Raw genomic sequence first — 27,873 nt, forward strand, 5'->3', positions numbered from 1 at the left:
GAGAATGAGGAGGATGATAATGATGATCGTAAGTAAAGAGCAGCAAATAGACAGAGTAAAATGTTTTGAATTTAATAGTAAGTAGTTGATTTTGATGTTGTAGTACTTAACTTTTATTTTTTTCATACATTTTATTCTTGTTGTTGTTGTAGTGATGGTAGCAGCAACTGCTCACCCAACTTATTGTTGGCAACTCCAGTTTAAATATTTGTTATTGTTGTTTGCTGTTGTTGCTGCTGCTTTTAATATTGTTGTTGTTTGTGTTGCTCATTGTTTGCTGTTTGCCGCAGCGACAGAATCATCCGCATCATCTGTAATTGTTATAAAAAGCAATGCATCGCTGTTTCAAACCCTAATTCAAATCTAACGTGTTGTTTCGAACGGTTTATACTTATTTTTTTTTAATAATAATAAAATACTGCTAACTCTGTAGCAAAATAATTGAAATATCATACAAACACAACAAGAACAAAAAAAAAACAAATTTAATATAAAATACAATTAACGTTTACGTTTAATTTAATAAAAATAAAAGAAATAAACTGTTTGTTACAAAATACCTATAATTGTATAGAGTAACCTTTTTTTTTTGCAAGTAAATAATTGGGAAAAAAGGATTAAACGAAACGCCTATAAAGGATTTAACTTTTATTTAATGGATTATTAAAAGTGTTCTATTGAAAAAAAAAACGAAAAACGTAAAACGTGTTTTAATAAATACAATTAAAACGCGTAAATCAATAATTTTAATTCTTTCTGTGCTCGATTTTGGATTACAAAACTTTGGTGGAAAAAATGCTGTCAATGAAAACTATTGTTTTAATTGTGAGTATTGGAAATTGTTAAGCATTTAATGAAATTTATTAAATTTTTAAAAGTGTTGGTTGCAAATATTTTAAATAAAATTGAAATAATAAAAACGGTTTAAAAATATTTAGCAATTATATTAAATCCAATAATTTTTTCGCTCCAAATAACAAAAATTCTTAATTATAGTCCAGAATATAATCTGTAGACTACACTAGACCATAGTCTAGACTGTAAAATAGACTAAAGAATAGTATAGAATTGCCAATAGTACAGACAATAAACTAGATTATAAACAAGTCTAAAGACTAGACTTAAGACTAAAGTAGACAACAGTAGACTATAGTCTAGTCTATATACAAAATTATAGTCCAGACTATGGACAAGACTTCAAACTAGATTATACACCAGATTATAGACTAGACTATAGCTTAGACTATGAACTACAGTCCAGACTGTAAACTAGACTACAGACTACTCTAATAACTAGAATATAATCAAGTCTAAAGACTAGACTTTATACTAAAGGTTACTACAGTAAAGATTATAAAACAGTAGTCTAGTCTATAGACTTGTATATATACTAAGTGTTAGTCCAGACTATCGCCAAGACTTTATACTAAATTATAGACCAGATTATAGACTAGACTATAGCTTAGACTATGGACTAAACTATAGACCAGACTATAGAGAAGTATATACTAGACTCTTATCCAGACTACTGACTGCAACCAAATTATAGATTACACTTTTGACTAGACTAAAGTTCACAATATAGATTAATATACTGTAAATACTAGACTATAGTCCAGACAATAGACTAGACTGTAGTCCAGACTGTAGTCCAGACTATAGACAAGACTATAGTCCAGACTATAGACAAGGCTATAGTTCAGACTTTAGACAAGACTATAGTTCAGACTATAGACAAGACTATAGTCTAGACTATAGACAAGACTATAGTCTAGACTATAGACAAGACTATAGTCTAGACTATAGACAAGACTATAGTCTAGACTATAGACAAGACTATAGTCTAGACTATAGATTTGATTAAAGTCCAGAGTCTAGATCAGACTATAGATAAGACTATAGTTCAGACATTAGATAAGGCTTTAGTTCAGACTTTATATTAAATTAAAGTCAAGACTATAGATTAGACTATAGATCACACTATATATTAGACTATAGTTCAGACCATAGATTAGACTACAGTCCAGATTATAGATCAAACTATAGTTCTGACTTTAGATTGGACCATGATCCAGACTTTAGTTTAGACTATAGACTTGATTTTAGTCCAAAATATATCAGGGGTCAAAGAGCTTTGTTAAGAGCTTTCTTGCACTCGCAATTTCACACGCATGTATAGGAAGCGATAAAAATAAGTAAGAGAACTTGGTTTTTACTCTCTGTCGATGACGGGATTAGACACACTATAAACAAGGCTATAGCACATAGTAAATAAAATTTAAGAAATCTTATTTTTTACTAAAAAAATAAATTTTATTAAAAATATGATTTTCCACTAATAATAAGATTTTTTACTAAAAATCTGATTTCTTATAATTCACTTAAAATTTGATTTTCTTTTAAAATTGTTGTTTTCACAAAGGATTCGACTATTCACTTAAAATCAACTATTTTACTGAAATTATGTTTTTTTCTAAAAATCCTTTTGTTTCTTCACATCAACTCCGTAGTTTCTTTTAAAATTAAGTTTTCTCTAAAGATCTAATAAAACCACTGTATTATCTTTTAAATGGTTAAAGACAGCAGGATATAAAATTTAACTGGCGACTCCTTTAAAGCTTTCCCTGCATGCATATTTCTATTTTAATAATATTTCTAATCAATTTAAAACTAAATTATTCTTTATCCAATTACAAGTACTTAGTGGTTTCTCTTAAATCTGTCAAATCCTTCTTAGATTTGTTGTTTTGTAATTCCATAAAATTTTGTTTATATGATTTGTCAAAGACTTAAGTTAAAATCTAATATTAATACATTTGGCAGCAGCAGCAGTAGTTGTTTTCTTGGGTGGGTGCTAAATATTCAACAACAATGTAAATAAATTTCATAGCTGGATACAATTTGCAAAATGTTGTAATTTATTTGTTAAACCATCCAAAATCAGAAGTAAATCATATTGTTTAATAATCAAATACATACAGAGAAATATACATAGATGCATGTAGAAAATAACTAGAATATAACATCCTAGATTAATGAGTGAATGGAACCGGTAGATCGCGGTGATTGTCTCGAAATAATAGTATTTAGTTTTTTACTTTTAAAGTGTAGCTTAGAACAACTTAATTCCAATATAATGATGACATTCTACTTTTTAGTTTACTTGGAGTGTATAAAGTAAACAATCATTATTTTTTTTTAAGAATACCACTGCTTCTAAAGGACCTATAGTCCTTTCAAACTGTTGAGATCTTTTGTAAACAAACATTTTGTCTTTATTTTTAGTTTGGTTCTTTACAAATATATATTTATACAAATTTATATATCTTAAGTATATAAATATACATAACTGTCACAATCACGTATATTTCCATATAAACTTACACTTCTTCTTCATCTAAGAGATTTCCTTGATAAAATATACAACATAAATAAATCTTATAAACAAATCATAGTCAAAAAGATAAAAATGTCCAGCTTAAATGTTAAAATGTCCTTTAACAAGGATTTCTTGTTGTTATTCTTTTGTCTTTTCTTTTTCTTAAATACACATGTTGTATGTAAATGTCTGTGTGCATGTTTAAACATGTTCATATTTATTATTATTATTATTATTATTATTATTATATAAAGAACACACACTTATGTATATAAACATTTAGTATAAATAAATTCTTTAGTAAAATGTTTATATAAGAATTGTCTATTATTATTGCAAAAAAAAAATTATGAAATTGTTTTCAAGATTTTCTTTGTGTTTTTTAATTCGAAAAGAAATTTTTGTCTAAATTATGCAAAGAATTTGAAAAACTAAATAAAGATTTTTGCAAGAATGTTAAATGAAATTTTTAAGTAAATATTTTTATAATAAAAACTTCATTGTTGATAAACAGTTTTACAAATATACAGTTGTAAAAATATTTTTTAAATAATAACAATAATATAACAAAATGATTAAAATATTAAGGGATTAGAAAGGCAAGACGAAGGAGGAAGTTGGAATGACTAAAAAAAATACAAAAAAGTCCTCTTTTATAGATGTTCCCCTCTATCAGTTTGCTGAGTGTTTAATATTGTTTTTATGTGTTGATTTCGTATTTCTGGGTTTAGACTAGACTCTAGAATACACCATAGACTAGACTATAGACTAGACTATATACTAGACTATAGACTATACTATAGACTAGACCATAGACCATACTATAGACTAGACCATAGACTAGACCATTGACTAGACCATAGACTAGACTATAGACTAGACCATAGACTAGACTATAGACTAGACTATAGACTATACTATAGACTAGACTATAGACTAGACTATAGACTATACTATAGACTATACTATAGACTATACTAAAGACTATACTATAGACTATACTATAGACTATACTATAGACTATACTATAGACTATACTATAGACTATACTATAGACTATACTATAGACTATACTATAGACTATACTATAGACTATACTATAGACTATACTATAGACTATACTATAGTTTAGACTATACACTAGATTATAGACTAGACTATAGACTAGACCATAGACTACACTATAGACTAGACAATATACTATACTATAGTTTAGACTATACACTAGACTATAGACTAGACTATAGACCACACTATAGACTACACTATAGACTAGACTATAGACTACACTATAGACTAGACTAAAGACTAAACTATACGCTAGACTATAGACTAGACTATAGACTAGACTATAGACTAGACTATAGACTAGACTATAGACTAGACTATAGACTAGACTATAGACTAGACTATAGACTAGACTATAGACTAGACTATAGACTAGACTATAGACTAGACTATAGACTAGACTATAGACTAGACTATAGACTAGACTATAGACTAGACTATAGACTAGACTATAGACTAGACTATAGACTAGACTATAGACTAGACTATAGACTAGACTATAGACTAGACTATAGACTAGACTATAGACTAGACTATAGACTAGACTATAGACTAGACTATAGACTAGACTATAGACTAGACTATAGACTAGACTATAGACTAGACTATAGACTAGACTATAGACTAGACTATAGACTAGACTATAGACTAGACTATAGACTAGACTATAGACTAGACTATAGACTAGACTATAGACTAGACTATAGACTAGACTATAGACTAGACTATAGACTAGACTATAGACTAGACTATAGACTAGACTATAGACTAGACTATAGACTAGACTATAGACTAGACTATAGACTAGACTATAGACTAGACTATAGACTAGACTATAGACTAGACTATAGACTAGACTATAGACTAGACTATAGACTAGACTATAGACTAGACTATAGACTAGACTATAGACTAGACTATAGACTAGACTATAGACTAGACTATAGACTAGACTATAGACTAGACTATAGACTAGACTATAGACTAGACTATAGACTAGACTATAGACTAGACTATAGACTAGACTATAGACTAGACTATAGACTAGACTATAGACTAGACTATAGACTAGACTATAGACTAGACTATAGGCTAGACTATAGACTAGACTATAGTTTAAACCATAGACAACCTTGAAGTTTTCTTTTCAAAACTTTCAAAAACATTGCCTATTTCTAGGCGTTATTGTGTCTGTCATATGTTTAACACTTGCATGATACGTTTTTCTGTTTTAATTTTATAAATCGGATCCTTTTAATATATTTTAGGGATAGATACGCATTTAACCTGCTAGATGATCATTCCATTACCTGTTTTATTTTTCTTTAGTAATTTAATCTCTTGTTTAACGAAAAAAATATTTTAATTTTTATTTAAATAGACAAAATTTATTAGCCGTAACACTATAAATTCGCCAAACAAAAAATTGGAAAAGAAATTGTACCCCTTGTACTGATAGACTAGACTATAGACTAGACTATAGACTAGACTATAGACTAGACTATAGACTAGACTATAGACTAGACTATAGACTAGACTATAGACTAGACTATAGACTAGACTATAGACTAGACTATAGACTAGACTATAGACTAGACTATAGACTAGACTATAGACTAGACTATAGACTAGACTATAGACTAGACTATAGACTAAACTATAGACTAGACTATAGACTAGACTATAGACTAGACTATAGACTAGACTATAGACTAGACTATAGACTAGACTATAGACTAGACTATAGTCTAGACTATAGACTAGACTATAGACTAGACTGTAGACTAGACTGTAGACTAGACTATAGACTTGACTATAGACTAGACTATAGGCTAAACTATAGACTAGACTATAAACTAGATTATAGACTAGACTATAAACTAGATTATAGACTAGACTATAGACTAGATTATAGACTAGACTATAGACTAGACTATAGACTAGACTATAGACTAGACTATAGGCTAGACTATAGACTAGACTATAGACTAAACTATAGACTAAACTATAGACTAGACTATTAACTAGATTATAGACTAGACTATAGTTTAAACCATAGACAACCTTGAAGTTTTCTTTTCAAAACTTTCAAAAACATTGCCTATTTCTAGGCGTTATTGTGTCTGTCATATGTTTAACACTTGCATGATACGTTTTTCTGTTTTAATTTTATAAATCGGATCCTTTTAATATATTTTAGGGATAGATACGCATTTAACCTGCTAGATGATCATTCCATTAACTGTTTTATTTTTCTTTAGTAATTTAATCTCTTGTTTAACGAAAAAATATTTTAATTTTTATTTAAATAGACAAAATTTATTAGCCGTAACACTATAAATTCGCCAAACAAAAAATTGGAAAAGAAATTGTACCCCTTGTACTGATGGTACCCCTGCTAGAAATGCTAACAAGCAAATATTTGTCTGCGTATAATGCGAAGATAATTTACAAACGTAAATTTTTATACAGAGTATTTCCTTTGAAAATTCATGCTAAAACTGAAAAACATTAAAATTCTTTTGATGAATTTTCAAGATAAATAGCAAAAATTTCAAAATAAATAAGACTTGACCTGTCTGGCTTCTGATAACACGCAAACACACAGACAAAAAATTGTTTGTTGAATGCTAGAAATTAAAGAAAAAACGCGTAATTTTCTTAAGGGCGGTTTAAAAAGAAAAGGACGCAGAAAAAAGAGTACAAGGATTGTGTGATGTTATAACTGCAGGAAGAATTGAAAGAAATATCATATTAAAAGTTTTTGACTTCTTAGCAACCAGTTGGAAATGTATGGTAGATTTGATATGCCACTGTAAGGTGACCATAGTTAAATTTTTAATTTTATATTAAGCATAATTTTAGGCGTTAGAGAATACAAATGTTGCAGAGATTTTTAGATTAAAGAACTGTAAGAAATCTAAAACTTTGTCTTTCAAATATTTGCAATTATTAAAAACTTGTTGACAAATATAAATTAGGCTTTCAATTTCATTGCATAGTTTTAGGTGAAATAAGAAAAAGTTTAAAAATGTAAAACAGGACTTTGACATTAAAAAATTTTATAATTTAGTATTTTTTACATATTTTAAAAGAAAAACTTATTGTCAAAATAAACAAACTAATATTAAATATAATGAAAAAATTGTACAGCATAGGTTGAGGCGTTACATTCTGACAATCTTCATTGCATATTTTAAGGCGTAGTTATTAAAATCTTATAGAAAGTTAAACTTGAACTTAAAACTGAAAAAACTCAATAATTTGTAGCTGGTCTTCCCTAGTATAAAACATCTATTACTCCAAAAAAAGAAGTTTCTACTTTAACACTAAAACATACAATTAAAAAAATAAACCAAAAAGTAAAATAAAAGTTAAATATAGAATCTGTAAAAGTTTTCGTATCATTACAAATAACACGTTTTGTTGCATTTGGTAAAAGACACTATATTTTTGTAAGGCTTCTGAGCCAGCCATTTGCAAAAAAAAAAACAAGGTAAGAGTGGAGGAAAATAAAAACATTAAAAAAAAACTATAGCTGAAAAGCTATACAATACCGCAAAGATCAAAATCAAAACCAGAGTGTTGCTGGGTTTTTAGTTGGGTTGTAAAAACAAAATGCACAAAAAATAACAACCAACCAGACAGACACTTTTTTCACTGCGTATGAATAGACAACATAGACAACAACAAAAATCTTCCCTTATTTTGGTAACAGACTTTGGTCTATGATCCTGTTTCTTTTTTTTCGTGAAAAGCATCAAACTGTAAAAAATCAAGTATAGAATACATTCCGTTTTTGTCTAAGGCATAGAAATTGTGGCAATTTTTAGAGAGTAACTGAAAAAAAATATTTTGTAACCAAACCTAGAACAACCGTTGTATGGCATGTGTGTATAGAGTATATAACTTTTTTTGTTAGCTTATTTTTAATTCAAAAACGTTTACAATTCCTTTTATTTATTTTTCCACCAAGGAAGTTGGCAATTCATTGCTATTTTAAAAGTGTATAGCGAAGAGTAGTTATAAATGTCTACGTATGTTGGTATATTTGTGTATTTAGCTAAAGTTCTGTTGGTTTTGTAATGCTAAGGCTGTTAAATGTCAGAAAATGTGAGTTGCATATCTAGTTTTTCTTCTCTTCCAACTTTCCGTCCGTCCGTCTCTGTCTGCCATGTCCATTAAAAGTTAAATGACAAGGCTTTAAGGGTATGAAAATTATCTTTTATTATATGTGTAATTGCAAAGCAAATTATCACATTAGGTTAACAAAAATTTTTTAAATTATTTTATCAAAAAGAAACAAAACTTGTCATGTAAGTGCTAAACATATGACAGACACAGTAATGCCTAGAAGTATGCAATACTTTTTGATAATTCTGACAGCTTTAAGGTAGGCTTTTAAGAAGTTAACATATTTTTTTCAAATGTTTTTAATATTTATAGACTAGAATTTAGATTTCATACTAGACTAGAGACTAGACTACAGACTATATTATAAAGTAGACTAGACTATAGAGAAGACTATAGATTAGACTTTCTGCTAGATTGCAGATTAAACTATATAATAGACTATATAATAGACTATAGACTAGACTATATAATAGACTAAAGACTAGACTATAGACTAGACTATAGACTAGACTATAGACTAGACTATAGACAAGACTATAGACAAGACTATAGACTAGACTATAGACCAGACTATAGACTAGACTATAGACTAGACTATAGACTAGACTATAGACTAGACTATAGACTAGACTATAGACTAGACTATAGACTAGACTATAGACTAGACTATAGACTAGACTATAGACTAGACTATAGACTAGACTATAGACTATACTATAGACTAGACTATAGACTAGACTATAGACTAGACTATATACTAGACTATAGACTAGACTATAGACTAGACTATATACTAGACTATAGACTAGACTATAGACTAGACTATAGACTAGACTATAGATAGACTATAGACTAGACTATAGACTAGACTATAGACTAGACTAAAAGACTAGACTATAGACTAGACTAAAGACTAGACTATAGACTAGACTATAGACTAGACTATAGACTAGACTATAGACTAGACTATAGACTAGACTATAGACTAGACTATAGACTAGACTATAGACTAGACTATAGACTAGACTATAGACTAGACTATAGACTAGACTATAGACTAGCCTATAGACTAGACTATAGACTAGACTATAGACTAGACTATAGACTAGACTATAGACTAGACTATAGACTAGACTATAGACTAGACTATAGACTAGACTATAGACTAGACTATAGACTAGACTATAGACTAGACTAGGACTAGACTATAGACCAGACTATAGACTAGACTATAGACTAGACTATAGACTAGACTATAGACTAGACTATAGACTAGACTATAGACTAGACTATAGACTAGACTATAGACTAGACTATAGACTAGACTATAGACTAGACTATAGACTAGACTATAGACTAGACTATAGACTAGACTATAGACTAGACTATAGATAGACTATAGACTAGACTATAGACTTACTATAGACTCGACTATAGACTAGACTATAGACTAGACTATAGACTAGACTATAGACTAGACTATAGACTAGACTATAGACTAGACTATAGACTAGACTATAGACTAGACTAATAGACTAGACTAGACTAGTGACTATAGACTATAGACTAGACTATAGACTAGACTATAGACTAGACTATAGACTAGACTACAGACTAGACTATAGACTAGACTAGACTATAGACTAGACTATAGACTAGACTATAGACTAGACTATAGACTAGACTATAGACTAGACTATAGACTAGACTATAGACTAGACTATAGACTAGACTATAGACTAGACTATAGACTAGACTATAGACTAGACTATAGACTAGACTATAGACTAAACTAAAGCTAGACTATAGACTAGACTATAGACTAGACTATAGACTAGACTATAGACTAGACTATAGACTAGACTATAGACTGACATATAGACTAGACTATAGACTAGACTATAGACTAGACTATTACTATAGACTAGACTATAGACTAGACTATACTATAGACTAGACTATAGACTAAACTATAGACTAGACTAAGACTAGACTATAGACTAAGACTATAGACTAGACTATAGACTGACTATAGACTAGATATAGACTAGACTATAGACTAGACTATAGACTAGACTATGACTAGACTATAGACTAAACTATAGACTAGACTATAGAAGACTACTCTGACTAGACTATAGACTAGACGATAGACTAGACGATAGACTAGACTATAGACTAGACTACAGACTACACCATGCTAGACAACCTCTGGGCTATGCCACAAAACTTGCATTCTTTCGAGTTTCGAAGCATAGTTTTAGGAGCAACAAAAAAATTTAACAATTTTATAAAATCTGAAACTTTTAAATTTCTTGAACGATTTATACAAATGATACATAATTATTTTCAGAAAAAATTACAAATCCAATTTAAGCTAAAAATCTTTAAAGTAGATTTTGTTTTATATTATGGTTGATTTTAAGTAGACTGAAAACACATTAGGCAACATTTATGCATATAACAAAAATTCTTTGATGTGGTTTAACAAAAATAAAACTTTTAGTTTCTATTTGTAAAACATATATGTACAAATACATACATATACACACATATAAATAAATCAAATTCAACAAAACAAAAATTTTTTGTTTTTAAAAAAAGAAAAAATAAATAAAACAATTTTTGAATGAAAAATATTTATTGTGAAAAGAATTTAAATGTTACACAAACAAGCTAACAAACCCTAAAACTATGCCACAATTATTTGTACAAAAAATTCATTACAACACACACACCAAACAACAAACACACTAAACACATTATAAACATAAACAATTTGAACGTAAATTTCTGTTAAAATAAAATAAAACATAAATAAAATCAAATCAAAGCTGTTGAAAATAGTTTAAACAAAAAGATTTAGGGAAAATATTTCGAAATAGCAAAGGAGACTATAAAAGGGGGAAAAGTAAAAGATATGTAAAAGTATTTTGTTAAGCATACATTTAGGGTAACTGCATATAAAATTAATTTATTTATTTTATAAATTTAAAAAGGAATATTAATTTATGTCCGTCTTTAGCTTTAACAATTTTGTTAAATTATTTTTATTATCTTAAGCCTTAAAACTATTTTTTTTGGTTTCATTTGTTGCCAGTAAAATTAATTTTGTTTTCATATTTACTTTATCCTTTACTTATTCTTTATATTATATTTTTTTCACTCTTTATTATGATGAGTATTTTCCTAAAAGTAGGCTTGTTGTATTGTATTGTTATTTTTATATTATAGCTTGCTTTTAGAATTTTCGATAAATGACAAAACCATTATATACACATAGCTGTACAATGAAATTTATTATTTAAAGACTAATACAACACCCAAAAATACAAACTATTTGCCAAAATCTACAAAAGTTTTTATTTTTGAGAAAATATACAGAAAAAATATCATAATTTTGTCCTTTTTTTGTTAAACACAATTTGCCAAGTACTTAATGACAGTTACAGCAAAAACGTTTAGATGTTTGGAAAGAAAAAGGTACTAGGAAATACACTAAGAGGCAAGCAGCACCTAAAACTATGCTAAAAAATAGAAAATCAAACGGTAGTAAAAAGAACTAGATCAGAAATAGAACAGAACTAGAACAGAACTAGAACAGAACTAGAACAGAACTAGAACAGAACTAGAACAGAACTAGAACAGAACTAGAACAAAACTAGAACAGAACTAGAACAGAACTAGAACAGAACTAGAACAGAACTAGAACTAGAACAGAAGTAGAAAAGAACTAGAAACAGAACAGAACTAGAAAAGAACTAGAACAGAACTAGAACAGAACTAAAACAGAACTAGAACAGAACTAGAACAGAACTAGAACAGAACTAGAACAGAACTAGAACAGAACTAGAACAGAACTAGAACAGAACTAGAACAGAACTAGAACAGAACTAGAACAGAACTAGAACAGAACTAGAACAGAACTAGAACAGAATAGAACGAACTAGAACAGAACTAGAACAGAACTAGAACAGAACTAGAACAGAACTAGAACAGAACTAGAACAGCAACTAACAGAACTAGAACAGAACTAGAACAGAACAGAACAGAACTAGACAGAACTAGAACAGAACTAGAACAGAACTAGAACAGAACTAGAACAGAACTAGAACAGAACTAGAACAGAACTAGAACAGAACTAGAACAGAACTAGAACAGAACTAGAACAGAACTAGAACAGAACTAGAACAGAACTAGAACAGAAACTAGAACAGAACTAGAACAGAACTAGAACAGAACTAGAACAGAACTAGACAGAACACGAAACAAAACTAGAACAGAAACTAAGAACAAAACTAGAATAGAACTAGAACAGAACTAGAACAGAACTAGAACAGAACTAGACAGAACTAGACACGAACTAGAACTGAACTAGAACTGAACTAGAACAGAACTAGAACAGAACTAGAACAGAACTAGAACAGAACTAGAACAGAACTAGAACAGAACTAGAACAGAATACGAACAGAACTAGAACAGAACTAGAACAGTACTAGAACAGAACTAGAACAGAACTAGAACAGAACTAGAACAGAACTAGAACAGAACTAGAACAGAACTAGAACAGAACTAGAACAGAACTAGAACAGAACTAGAACAGAACTAGAACAGAACTAGAACAGAACTAGAACAGAACTAGAACAGAACTAGAACAGAACTAGAACAGAACTAGAACAGAACTAGAACAGAACTAGAACAGAACTAGAACAGAACTAGAACAGAACTGGAACTGAACTAGAACTAAATTAGAACTGAACTTGTTATATAACTTATCAGCAACGGTTTACTTAAAATTGTCTTACAATTTTCCTGAAGCTTCCTAAAAATATGCTACGGATACTAAATTACTTTTGGAAAGTACGTTCATTAAACATTTAGGAGAAATTTGTAAAAAAATTTAATAACTTTTGAAATTTTCAACCAATTTTAATAAAACTTAGCTGCTCGTTTTATTGAAAACAAAATATTATTGAACCACAATTTAAAAAATTTTAAAAACAACTTATTTTCTCTCAGTGTTCAAGCTATAATGATTTTCATCATTATCTTATGTATATGTGTAGCAAATAATAACAAAAGTATTAAATAAAAAACAAACAAATTGTATCAAACCCCTATATGTATATACTACGTGTCACATCATTAGGATCTACTTGTTCATTAGGTAACACATGTGTTAGAGAAAATTTTGCCTGAATATTTTCTAAACTCTATATTTTTATTGTTAACTAATTTGTAGTATTTATGATGCTCGTGTATAAAAATAAACTTTTTTATTTCCTCATCTTAAAAAAATCACGTTTTTGGGTGACACATTTTAGTATTTCTTTCTTTCATTTTTTTTGCGCTCTAACGTTTAAGGAAAATTGTTAAAAAATTGCTGTTCACATCATCATTGAAGTGTTATAAACATTTGTTTAGAAATAGCTTTAGCAATAAAGACAAAAACAAATACATATACATATATTTACGATTACAACTAACCCTACATAAACACTTTATATATGTATCTACAGATCCTTGTATGTATTCTGTTATTATTGTTTCTAGACAATTGTATCAAAAGTTTTATATTTGTTGTAGTTGTTTCAATGTATTTTTTGGTTTGCTAGTGAAAAATAAAAAAAAAAAAAATCTAAAAAATATGAAAAAAACATACAACAACGAAAATGTATAACAGTTGTTATTGCTACAATGTACAGCATATGTTGTCAATGAAATGTTTATTGCTAATGTTTTACGACCTTATTTTGTTGCCATTGTTGATGTTGTCGTTGTTACTGACACTACAGCTATTGCTGCTGATGCTGTTGATAGTTTAGAATCATAAAAAAATCTAAAAAATATATAGAAAACAAAGTTTTATATGGCAAAAACAACAAAACGTATAAATTTTAAAGCATACTTTGAAGGCAACATAAAGTTGATATAAAATAAAGCATACTTTAAGGAGTCCTTGTATTAGAAATATGTGTGAAACATAAATGTAGATTAAATTGTAAACAAAACGCATAATTTACATGACATTTTGTTTACACATCTTTAAGTATTATTGCTTTAAGAAGAATTGATGGACATTTCTATGTAAACCACTATTATATGTATGTAGAACAATCTTTATTAAAACTAATTTTGAAAATTACATAATATTCTTTAGAAATCTTCTTAAAATACTTCATAACTACATCCCACACATTTATCTAGCATTTTTAACTGTTTGTTATTGTCTTTCCTTCATTCAAATTATTTGCTAATTTAACATATCTTTTGTTGTAATTTTCCAAAAATTACCTTTAGCTATTTTAACTAAAATACTATTCCATATACTTAGTACTACGCATTATGAGTATTATGCAATTACAGTAGTAGTAAATTACTATTAAAATACAGAAAGAAACACACACACATACAGAAAAAAATATTAACGAAATTCATGCAAAATTAAACACATAACCATGGGATATTAGATATAATTAGGTATTCATTGCAATTGAACTCTTAGTTACGCATATACACATGTATTTATATACATACATATGTATATATATACATATACATATGTACGTACTTGCAATTAAATAATCAAAAAAACTGATTATGTTGGTATTTTAGACATTGTGTTGTTCAATAATATTTTAGAGATAAATTCATTTAAGTTAAATTTGTGATAATTAAGCAATAATACGTAATTTATTTAAAAGCCTAAATGTAGGCTATACAAAAGAATTTTAAAGATTTTTAGTTAGTTTTTAGTTAAACTATAGACTAGACTATAGACTAGACTATAGACTAGACTATAGACTAGACTATAGACTAGACTATAGACTAGACTATAGACTAGACTATAAACTAGACTATAGACTAGACTATAGACTAGACTATAAACTAGACTATAGACTAGACTATAGACTAGACTATAGACTAGACTATAGACTAGACTATAGACTAGACTATAGACTAGACTATAGACTAGACTATAGACTAGGCTATAGACTAGACTTGACTATAGACTAGGCTATAGACTATAGAGTAGGCTATAGATATAGTTTAATTAAACTAAATTTTACTCGACTTTACTAGACTTATATTATTTTTTTGACTACATTTTTAGAAAATGTTAATAGATTTCCTAACATTAAGCGTTTTTTTTTTCGATTTTCAATTAGTTTCCTATACCTAGATAGTGCAATATTTCACATGAATCTCTGTACATCTACTCGTACACACATTTTTAGCTTTCCACCCATTCATCCATCCATCTAAATAGTTTTTTTCTTATTCTAACATGTGTCTACATTTAGCAACATGTTGTCTATTGTTTAATTTATTTATCAAACTTTAATAAAAAATATATTTTTTAATGAAAAAACAAATTAAACAAAAAAATTTACAAAAGTAGAAAAGAAAAATATGTTTAACATACAGTAGCAACAAGTGGGCGTTATGCATATCAGCAAAAATAACATGGTATCTAAAAGGAATTACTCTTCAAGAAACACATGTTGGGAAAAACAACCAAAATGTTGATAACAATTAAAACATAAGATGTTTTTTAATTGAAAAATACCACTTTTGCATATTTTTCTGAAAACTCAAATTAAAAATATAGAATTTTATTAAAACTAATATTTTTACTTAGATTTTGAAATTTTAGAATAAGCATAATATTCAATTACCAAAAATATCAAAGTGTGTCATTAAAACCGAATAAAAATTATGTAAAATCACTGTCAACACACTCGTTACAATCTAAAACATTTGTTCATAGATTTTCGTGATCTCATTAACATATGCTAAAAGAATAATGCAATTAAATTCTCTTTAAACTAAAAAACCAAAAGACAAACCTTATTTTATTAAACCTCCTCTTATTTATTTAACCACCACATCTAGTTATGTCGCCCACACACTCGTTAAGCTCGTCATCAAAAGAATATGCGATTGTAACTCATGTGTCATTTATGTTAATAAATGGTTAAATGAACTTCAACTCATTTAATTCATTTATGCACTCACTTAATACAACTAGATACTTTGCAATGATTTTTAACATTTCCATAATAAGGTTTCCAGATAATGGTTGGCAGCAGTTTGGTGCTCATGATGATGATGATGCATTAACACATTTATGTTAAGCAATTATTTCATAAAAATCCATAAAAATAAAAACTCAACTATAAATCTATAAAACAACAAACTATAAATATTATTAAGCTCAAACTACAACTAAATAACTAAAAACCATAAATATATTAAACAAGATAATAAGCAGTTATTACAACCAACTTGTTTAATAAATCGAAATTTATTTATGCACACAAAGTGTCTTTTATTATATAAAAATTGACAGCTTATGTTAATCGAAATACAAATAAATAATAAAAGAAGAGAAAAAAAATAATAATTAAAGGTATTTATTTATCTGTTAGTTTTATGTTGTTGTCTGGATTTGGTTTTTTTTCTAAAACAAACTATTAAAAAATATTTATTTAAATTAATTATATGCATGAAAATTATATTGTAATTGCTAATAACTATTGAAGTTAAATGGTGTTTCATATTTATCGCTTTAATTGTGTTTTATGATTGATTTTCAATATTTTGACATGTTTATAAAATATGTGCAATTTTAATAACGGGAAATTTTAAAGACATGTACTATACATATGAAGAATCGTGTGTAAAGAAGAGGAAGAGACACATATAGTTTATATATAATTTTTAAAATATGTAGTTCCTACACTTGAACTCAACTAGAACTAGAACTGAACTAGAACTGAACTAGAACTGAACTAGAACTAAACTAGAACTGAACTAGAACTGAACTAGAACTGAACTAGAACTGAACTAGAACTGAACTAGAACTGAACTAGAACTGAACTAGAACTGAACTAGAACTGAACTAGAACTGAACTAGAACTGAACTAGAACTGAACTAGAACTGAACTAGAACTGAACTAGAACTGAACTAGAACTGAACTAGGACTGAAGTAGAACTGAACATGAATTGAACTAGAACTGCACTAAGCATGAATTGTAAATTGATTTTTGATATATTGCTACGTTTTTAACAAAGAGATCGTTTTTTTCTGTTTAAAAACAAAAGACTTAAGTAAGAAACCTATTTTAGAAAAAAGTGATTTTTAAGTAACTTCTACCACCGAAACTGAAATCTATGGCTCCAGCCTATTTATAAAATAAAATAAATGGCAAATTTTATAAATAAAAAGTAAACTTTTAGAAGATCTATTACCAGAAATTCTGCCACAATAATTTTAATAAAATTTCATTAAATCAGTCACAGATAAGGACATAAACAAATAAACCTGTTGGCCTATGTAAAAAAAGATCAACAGTAGCATAAGAAATGATAGCTGTCATATCTGTGATTTAACATGCATCCATCTATAATTTTCATTTTTAATAATAATTGGTCATTGTGTAAACCATAAAAGTATTATTTAAATAGCCCCCATGATATTTAATTAAAAAGCGAAATAAAACTATAGTACAAATCATCCCCCCCCAAAAAAAAATAAATAAAATAAATAATAAAACTGCAACAAATGTCAAAATTTGAACATTTTAGCTAAACAAGATGCCAAGATTTATTAGAATTTTACAACAAATACATAATAGGCACATTTAACAATAAGACTTGAACAAAAAAAATATTTATTATTTTAACATTTTGCTTAAGATAAACATCTTTATTATGTGGCTTATGTTTTGTTTCTGGCAGCTTGATGTGACTGCCACTGCAACTACTTTTGCTGTTGATTTTCATTTCATAGTCATATTTTAACAGAATACTACTGTGTTTTTTTGTTTCTAGATGTTTTGAATTTTTTTTTTTTTTTGTTTTTCTGTGTTTTTTAAGGTGCTGGCTGAGATTTGTTGAGATGCTTTGAAAATTCTGTTAACAATCGTTAAAAGGAAAATGAAAAAATATTGTTATAACTTACACTTTATGAATTGAAATTTAAAGATTTTTTTTAGTTAAATTTTAATAAATTGTAAATGTTTATGACTAGAGGTGTTTTTTTGAGCTAAAACAATTAAAAAGAGAAAGATTTATGTTGATTTTGATATGACCTAAAGATATTTAACAAATTGTCTAGGATTTTAAGATTTTGATTGCGGATTTACTTTCTTAATTAATTTATTTAAAATGATGTTTGAACAAACTCATCTTTCAGACCCTGTTGCTGGTATTAACATTGTCATAAATACAATTAATATAATTAAAATTAATTGTTTAGATATTTTGTTTGATACTATGAAACTTTTTATTAGCATATAAAAACACAACACAATAATTAATAATCAATTGTTTGCAACAAAAAATAACGGAAATATAATTATTAAAAACTGCACAAAAAAGGTTCCTCATGGCAAATGTCAATTAAACAAAGCATATATTATAAATTGTATACTGATTTTTTGCAAAACTTAAAAAAAAAACAACAACATTAATTTAACTAGCAAAAATTTTTTTTCAACTAAAAATAACTAACAACATACAAATGTTAATCAATTTACAAAACGTTTCCAGATAATCGACAAAAACAACAACAAACGAACAAAAACACACACTCACTCCTCTAACTTTAAACATAAATTTTTTTTAAATACTTATCTTATCTCAAACTGATGGATTTACAAAACAATAGTTAATAAATATGTATGTTTTTTTTTTCATTTCAATTTAAATAATGAAATTTATTACACTATCTATCAATTGATTTTGTTTTCCTCTTTACAAAACTGTAGACAAAATTTATAATTAATGATTTTCTAAACAAAACATGGCAAATATCAAATTGTTATCGGTTTTAATAGATATTTTTATATTATTATTTTTATTTCTGGAAGTTGCATATTATGCATACGTTAGGGTACCTCCTGTGGCGTCAATTTGTGTCATTTGCAAGCAAAGTTCAAAACTTTAATGAAGTGTAAAAATTTTAATAAATTATTTGTAAACTTAAGACTTTTATTGCTATTTTATAACAGAAAATGTGTAAAATTATTTGTTTTAAAATGTGTTTTACTAACATAAAACAAAAGACTTAAGACACAAACTTTTTTTCGGAAATTAATGAAAAAAAAGATGTGTTTTACTTACATAAAACAAAAGACTTAAGACACAAACTTTTTTTTCGCAAATTAATGAAAAAAAGATCTTAATAAGGTCTTTAATATTGTTATGTTAAGATTTTGATAAATTATTTTCCATATAAACCAATCAAAAGTCTTCAAAGATGAGTCCTTCTAATCAAAGATCAGTAATGAAATTCCTTCAAACAAAAGACTTAAGCCACAAACTTGTTTAAATTGAAATTTGGAAAAAAAAATTTAAGAAAACTTAAATAGTTTGTGTTAAAAGCTGTTGGTTAGTCAATATTTTGGTGCTGAATAAATCTAAAGGGGTCTGCAGAGATGGATAACATTCTATGTAGAAAAGTTTTAAAGGAACAACAGTTCTCCTTTAGAGTGGTTTATCCGTTTAAAATGTTCGTATAAAGAAATTTATCCGAATATTGTTTTTTTTTTTTCTCAAAAAAGTTTATCTATTTAAGGTTTTTCTATAGAAAATTTTATACGGATAAGTTAGTTAGTTGGAAAGGAGGACGTATACACATCAAATCAGAAGAAATACACCTAGGCCTCCATTGGTCCTGTTGTGCGCTCCTTAACCAGTGTCACGGGTGGGAATCGAACCCACCACCTCCGGTCTACCAGACTAGAACACTAACCACTAACCTACCGGATATAGTTTCTTTAAAAACTCTTATGCAGGAAGTTTTTTTTAATTATACCAGCACTCAGGGAATGACCCCTACTTATGCGAAGCATTGTGTTGGAACTAGGAAAATAGTTTGTGCGAAGGAGGATAGAGGAAGTAGTGTTTGTGGACATTTGATTTGAATCTTCTTATATCGAAAGTGACAGGGAATACCTCTGCAGGAAGTTTATTCCACATACGAATTGTGCGGCTGAAGAATGAATTTTCCGTGTAATGTGTTGTGCGGTACACTGGACAATCTACCACATATGGATGTGTTCTTGAAGAAAAACGTGTGTTACGCAAGAATATACGGATATCGGGAACAAGTTTCCTAATTTCAAAGAAACACATTTCATTGTAGTATCGATAGAACAGTGAAATACATCCCACATTGCGACGGTGCTCCAGCCACCGATAAGTACCTTTGCCCTCTTCTGTACGCGTTCGAGTAGCTCCAAAATAGACTTCGAAGCTCCGGCCCATACATGAGAGTTGTATTCCATTTTCGGTCCGATATAAGTGGTGTAAATAGTAAGAAGATCAAATGGAGTGAAGTTTATTTGTAAAAAAAGTTATTCGAATAATGTGTATAGGTACTTTATACTTATAAACCTTTTTATAAAAAAAAAAAACGTTATGCAAATAAACTTTTTATGAAGAAAAGTTTATACGAACAACGTTTTATATACAAAAGTTTTTCCGATTAAAGGTTATATATAGAAAAGTTTATCCGGATATAAAGGTTTCAAATAGGAAAGTTTATTCAGACAATTTTATTATAAAAAAAAGTTTATTCAAATGAAGTTTTTATATAGACAAGTTTATCCACACAAAGTTTTTATTTAAAAACGTTTATCCGGATATAATTTTTATGTAAAAAGTTTATCCAAATAAAGTTTTTATATAAAAATATTTATCCGTATAAAGTTTTTATATAGAAACGTTTATGTGGATAAAGTTTGTTATAGAAAACTTTGTCCTGATATAGTTATTAATAGAAAAAGTTTATTCGGATTAAGTTTTTTAAAGAAAAATTTATCCGAATTCAGTTTTTTAAAGAAAAATTTATCCGAATTAAGTTTTTTAAAGAAAAAATTATTCGGTAAAGTGTTTATAAAAAAATGTATCCGGATGAAGTTTTTTTTATAGAAATGTTAAAGTTTGATAAAGTTTTTATATTTTTTGTATTAAAATGTTATCCGAATGTGCAATAAGTATTATACATATAAAATACATTACTCATACGTCCCCCTATCACTCTACAACCATTTCCCAGCTTTTACAAAATTTGTAATTGCATCCAATTTAAAATCAAATTTTAGCTCGTCATTACAAAATCAAATTTCAACTATAGCAAAAAAAATATATAGAAAAAATATCCTGCAGAAATATTACAACATTTAAATAATTGTATGAAAAAAAGCAAAAAAAAAACTCCCAAAAAAAAATTTTGTTCAAAGAAAAACACACACCATTTAAATGTGATAAAAATCACAATTGACATTATAAGGCAACACAATAAAAAAAAGAAAAACTGAAATAAAACTAAAACTAACAACAACTAAAACAAATATTTAAAGATTCATACAACAAACACAAAACAAAAAATGTTTTTGCAGGTGCAAGTAGTTTTTTAGTTAGAATTATAGTTTTTTTTTCAACTCTTTTTTATATCATTTTCATTTTTCTCGATTTCTTGTTACCAAAAAAAAAACACATTTTTTAAAAGGGCATTTAAAATGGCAATTAAATTAAATGAAACGAACTCAGCAAAAAAAAATAAAGCGATTGTATGTATTAAACAAAAAAAATCGCGAAAAACGCTATAAATTATAATGCATTTAATGGCAATTTAGCCTATAAAAAAGGCGTTCTACATGCAACACGAGTAGAAAATAAACAGAAAAAATCAAACTAACAATGATTTTTTTCTGTTCTGCAAAAAGATTCTCTTACTTATATGTACATTCGCATAGATACTTGACGTGTGTTTAAAAATATTTACAAACTCATGTTAAAATACAATGTGTATGTATGAATCTGTGTGATTTAATTGACAACAACATGTAGCAACGCACACACACTCACTCACTCACATACTTAAACTGTTGAGCTCATCAATCAATAATTTAATGATGTGCAGTGAGCGGTATATCGATGCCCTATACGGAAAACGAACGAGTAATTAAATTCCTTATTGTTTTTGAGTCCAGTTCAGTTCTAGTTCAGTTCTAGTTCAGTTCTAGTTCAGTTCTAGTTCAGTTCTAGTTCAGTTCTAGTTCAGTTCTAGTTCAGTTCTAGTTCAGTTCTAGTTCAGTTCTAGTTCAGTTCTAGTTCAGTTCTAGTTCAGTTCTAGTTCAGTTCTAGTTCAGTTCTAGTTCAGTTCTAGTTCAGTTCTAGTTCAGTTCTAGTTCAGTTCTAGTTCAGTTCTAGTTCAGTTCTAGTTCTCTTCTAGTTCAGTTTTAGTTCAGTTTTAATTCCGTTCAAGTTCAGGTTCTCTAAGTATATCCTTAGAACGTTGTTACATCAAAAATTAAATCCGAATAAATTTTCTGTAGTGAAGTTTTCACATTCGTTAATTCCATATATAACATTTTAACTAAATGGTCTGCTCTGGTCTTATGTCAGTAACCATATTTAGTATAAACATCAGGACAGACAGACGCATTTGGTTAAACTTTAGAAAATAATAAATTACCATAAATGACACATGATTTTAATTATATTTCTAAGAGAGCGTATGTTTATTTATAAAGAGTGATAAAATACACTCGTGTCAAATATAAACTTAAATATATCAGCTAATTCAATAGGTCTGGGTATATAATGATGTAAAATAAAAGAAACTTAAAAAAAATCCAGCTGTTAAAAGTTTATTATATATTTACAAATAAAATAGCAGCGAGTGACTTTTCTAAATATTAGGGACGGTAAAACGTCAACAATTGTGGTGTAATTGAATATTTAAAATGTCAATGATAGTTTCATGAGAGATTTCATTTGTCTGAGTTTTTTGTTCTCTTTGTGCCTTTCATTGCTGTTTACATTTATTTATGTGCAGACAAGTGCATAGAATATACTTAGTAGTGTAATTAATTTTTAATTTATTTATTTTAATTTTTTTTGCAATAAAATAAAGAAGATTTATATATTTTTAAAAATATATAGTTACACATTCTAGTTAAAACTTATAGCAATTAAAAAAGTTGTTTTAATTTAAACAATATTTCAAATGTGAGCAATTTTCTTATTAAAAAAAATATTAATTGATTTGCAGCATTAACGGAAGTTTAGTTGAAGGTTTTTATTACAACTATTTTGTTAACTTGAGGTAAGTATGGAAAAACGAATACCAACAACCAACACTTTTAAAGTTATGAAATTTTTAGAATTTATTTAAATTTATTAATTTATTACAAACTTTTACAATTTCACAGAGTATATCACTAGTGGGTTTAGCCAGTGTATGTGCCCAAATAGCGCCTGGATCAAATCAATATTTACCTCCCAAAAAGAATGGTTATGATTACAAAGAGCCAGACACACCATTCCCAGTAAGTACTAACTAAGTTAACTCAATTTATTTAAAAAAATAACTAGACATGACTTTTTGTGATTATGAAAGCTACAAATTAATTGTATGACTATGCCCTGCAACAATTGTTGCAACAAATCAATTGTACAACAATTTAAACTAATTTCAAAAATAAGCTTATTAATCAATTGGAAACAGTAACACAATCGTATTATTAAAAAAAGCAACAAAAACTACGGCTATTAGTTTTACTTTAAGCCAAAATACAATTTTGGCAAGAATATACAAACATGTTCAAAAACATTACAACAAGCAACAGAGCAAGCAACATAAAGACAAATGGCAACTACTTTGTCCTACTGCCACCAACAATATGGAACTGCTTTAGTTAGTTTGCTGTTACAAAAATACAACTGTTAACCTATATACTACAACTTTGTTTGCTATATATTCAAAATAAACATACAACAACAAAAAAACAACAACAATAATAATGTAGAAATAAAAACAGAATATATAAAATAATAAAGGAAACAACTTCAAACACATGCAGACAAAACAACAAACGTACAAATAAACAAGTAACCTATAAAGCACGTGAATTGTATACTTGTGCTGTGTTCCACTGATTTTTCTTTATTTTTACCTTTTTTGGTGAAAAATTCTCTCTGCTGCTCAACATTAATGACAGCAACATAATAATGAAGTTTAAAAATGTTGCTGCTGAGTAATAAAATAATGAAGTTGATGTGGATATCTAAGTGAATGTTGTTGTTGGGGTGTTGTACATATATATTTTTTAGTTTGAAGTTTCAATAAGCAAATGTTGTACATTAAAAAAAAACTAAAAAAAAGCATTTAGTTTATTTAGTATATAAACTACAAGTACGCGAACACTACTGACTCCTAAACATACTATAGGTTAGTGGAACAAAAGTGAATTTGTAACGGTTTTTGCACTTTTGCTTAATCAAAAAAAAATAAAATATAAAAATAGGAGGGAGACAGGAAGGTACTTTGACTAAAGACTGTAAATTCTGTTTGAAAATTATCAGCTGCAAAAAAATTAATATTAAATTACCAACAATAAAAGCAACAACAATTTTGCATAAAAAAAGTAAAAAAAGATTAAGGAAACTTTAAAGTTTAGTTAATGATCAAATGACAATGGTGGTAGTCAAGAAAAACGCCGCTAATTTTTTTGTACACTAGCATACAGGCAGACCATAGATAATAGACTAGAGTATAGTCTAGAGTTTAGACTATACTATAAACTAGACTATTGAACAGACTAACGACTAGGCTGTAGACTAGACTATAGAACAGACTATAGAATAAACTATTGACCAGGCTATAGACTAGAGTATAGACTAGAGTATAGACTAGACTAAAAACTAGACTAAAGACTAGACTATAGACTAGAGCATAGACCATAGACTAGACTATAGACTAGACTATAGACTAGACTATAGACTAGACTATAGACTAGACTATAGACTAGACTATAGACTAGACTATAGACTAGACTATAGCTATAGACTAGACTATAGACTAGACTATAGACTAGACTATAGACTAGACTATAGACTAGACTATAGACTAGACTATAGACTAGACTATAGACTAGACTATAGACTAGACTATAGACTAGACTATAGACTAGACTATAGACTAGACTATAGACTAGACTATAGACTAGACTATAGACTAGACTATAGACTAGACTATAGACTAGACTATAGACTAGACTATAGACTAGACTATAGACTAGACTATAGACTAGACTATAGACTAACTAGACTAGACTATAGACTAGACTAGACTAGACTATAGACTAGACTATAGACTAGACTATAGACTAGACTATAGACTAGACTATAGACTAGACTATAGACTAGACTATAGACTAGACTATAGACTAGACTATAGACTAGACTATAGACTAGACTATAGACTAGACTATAGACTAGACTATAGACTAGACTATAGACTAGACTATAGACTAGACTATAGACTAGACTATAGACTAGACTATAGACTAGACTATAGACTAGACTATAGACTAGACTATAGACTAGACTATAGACTAGACTATAGACTAGACTATAGACTAGACTATAGACTAGACTATAGACTAGACTATAGACTAGACTATAGACTAGACTATAGACTAGACTATAGACTAGACTATAGACTAGACTATAGACTAGACTATAGACTAGACTATAGACTAGACTATAGACTAGACTATAGACTAGACTATAGACTAGACTATAGACTAGACTATAGACTAGACTATAGACTAGACTATAGACTAGACTATAGACTAGACTATAGACTAGACTATAGACTAGACTATAGACTAGACTATAGACTAGACTATAGACTAGACTATAGACTAGACTATAGACTAGACTATAGACTAGACTATAGACTAGACTATAGACTAGACTATAGACTAGACTATAGACTAGACTATAGACTAGACTATAGACTAGACTATAGACTAGACTATAGACTAGACTATAGACTAGACTATAGACTAGACTATAGACTAGACTATAGACTAGACTATAGACTAGACTATAGACTAGACTATAGACTAGACTATAGACTAGACTATAGACTAGACTATAGACTAGACTATAGACTAGACTATAGACTAGACTATAGACTAGACTATAGACTAGACTATAGACTAGACTATAGACTAGACTATAGACTAGACTATAGACTAGACTATAGACTAGACTATAGACTAGACTATAGACTAGACTATAGACTAGACTATAGACTAGACTATAGACTAGACTATAGACTAGACTATAGACTAGACTATAGACTAGACTATAGACTAGACTATAGACTAGACTATAGACTAGACTATAGACTAGACTATAGAATAGACTATAGACTAGACTAGACTATAGACTAGACTATAGACTAATAAGTCATGCTAATGTCATGCTAATACATTGCACCTTAGACTCCACATAATAAATCTTTGGCAACCTTCTTTAAACAAAATAATCAAACACCAACATGTACTATAAATGTAAACATAAAAATAGAGTCTTGCCGAAAAAAAAACTCCAAAGAAACACTCGTAAAAAAGAAGGTATTTCTGCACTTTTATGTTTGTTAGGTGTTGCAAGTCATTTTGTACTTTATGTTGCATGCAACTTCATTAAACATTTGTACATTGAAGAAAATTAAAATGTAATATGAAAACCAACAGCAAAAAAATAAAAATAAATTTAAATAAAACAGAACTTTTAACAAAGAGTCAAAAAAATAAATAAAATAATAAATACCCCCTCACATACATAACAACAAATATACATATGTAGATATTTTATATAGGTAAATGGGTTTGTATGCTTGTAAGTGGAAATCGTTGTCTGCATGCAACTATTGCAAGTGTTAGTTGTAGTAGTATTAAGTTGAAGTAGTAGCTGTAAAGGTAATGGTGATGATATGGAATAAAAATTATTGTGGCATGACATGAAAAATTTATTAAGTTGACATGCGGTTGGTTGCATGTGGCAAATGACAATGTTCAAGTGCTATTTGGTGTTTGCTGTTTGTAGTAACTACACACTGCACTCCAAAAAAAAAAAATAAAATATGCAACAATATCAGTCAGTAACAGTTTAATAAAAGATGGGGCAATACGTACAACAACAACAGCAACTCAAATTAACATTCAACATTAACAAATTCAAAAAAAAAGAAATAAATAAATGCAAAAACCACTGATATTCTAATAAAAAAAATACTTCATACAATTTCGGCATATGCATGTTCATACATGTCTGTTTTTCCATATTTACATCTATGTAAATGTCTGTGAGAATTAGTATTAGCGTTTTTCATTGGATGTACTTATGTGTGGAAATGTAGTCTGTTAATGAAATGCATTTATTTTGTTTTTGTCGTTTTACATGCTGCAAAAAAGTACCC

At 28.2% G+C, this 27,873-nt stretch overlaps 1 protein-coding gene across 1 annotated transcript in view; it reads left to right on the forward strand.

Moving 5' to 3' along the window:
• The first annotated feature begins 441 nt into the window (after window positions 1–441).
• Window positions 442–27,873, forward strand: part of LOC111679773 (pro-resilin) — a 30,651-nt gene continuing 3,219 nt past the window's right edge. Inside the window, exons 1-2 of the mRNA XM_046955398.1 lie at window positions 442–825; window positions 23,813–23,929. Coding sequence (XP_046811354.1) covers window positions 796–825; window positions 23,813–23,929 — 147 coding nt within the window. The 5' untranslated portion in view covers window positions 442–795. The remainder of the gene's footprint in view (window positions 826–23,812; window positions 23,930–27,873) is intronic.

This window comes from Lucilia cuprina, chromosome 6 (assembly GCF_022045245.1).
Source record: "Lucilia cuprina isolate Lc7/37 chromosome 6, ASM2204524v1, whole genome shotgun sequence".
NCBI lineage: Eukaryota > Metazoa > Arthropoda > Insecta > Diptera > Calliphoridae > Lucilia > Lucilia cuprina.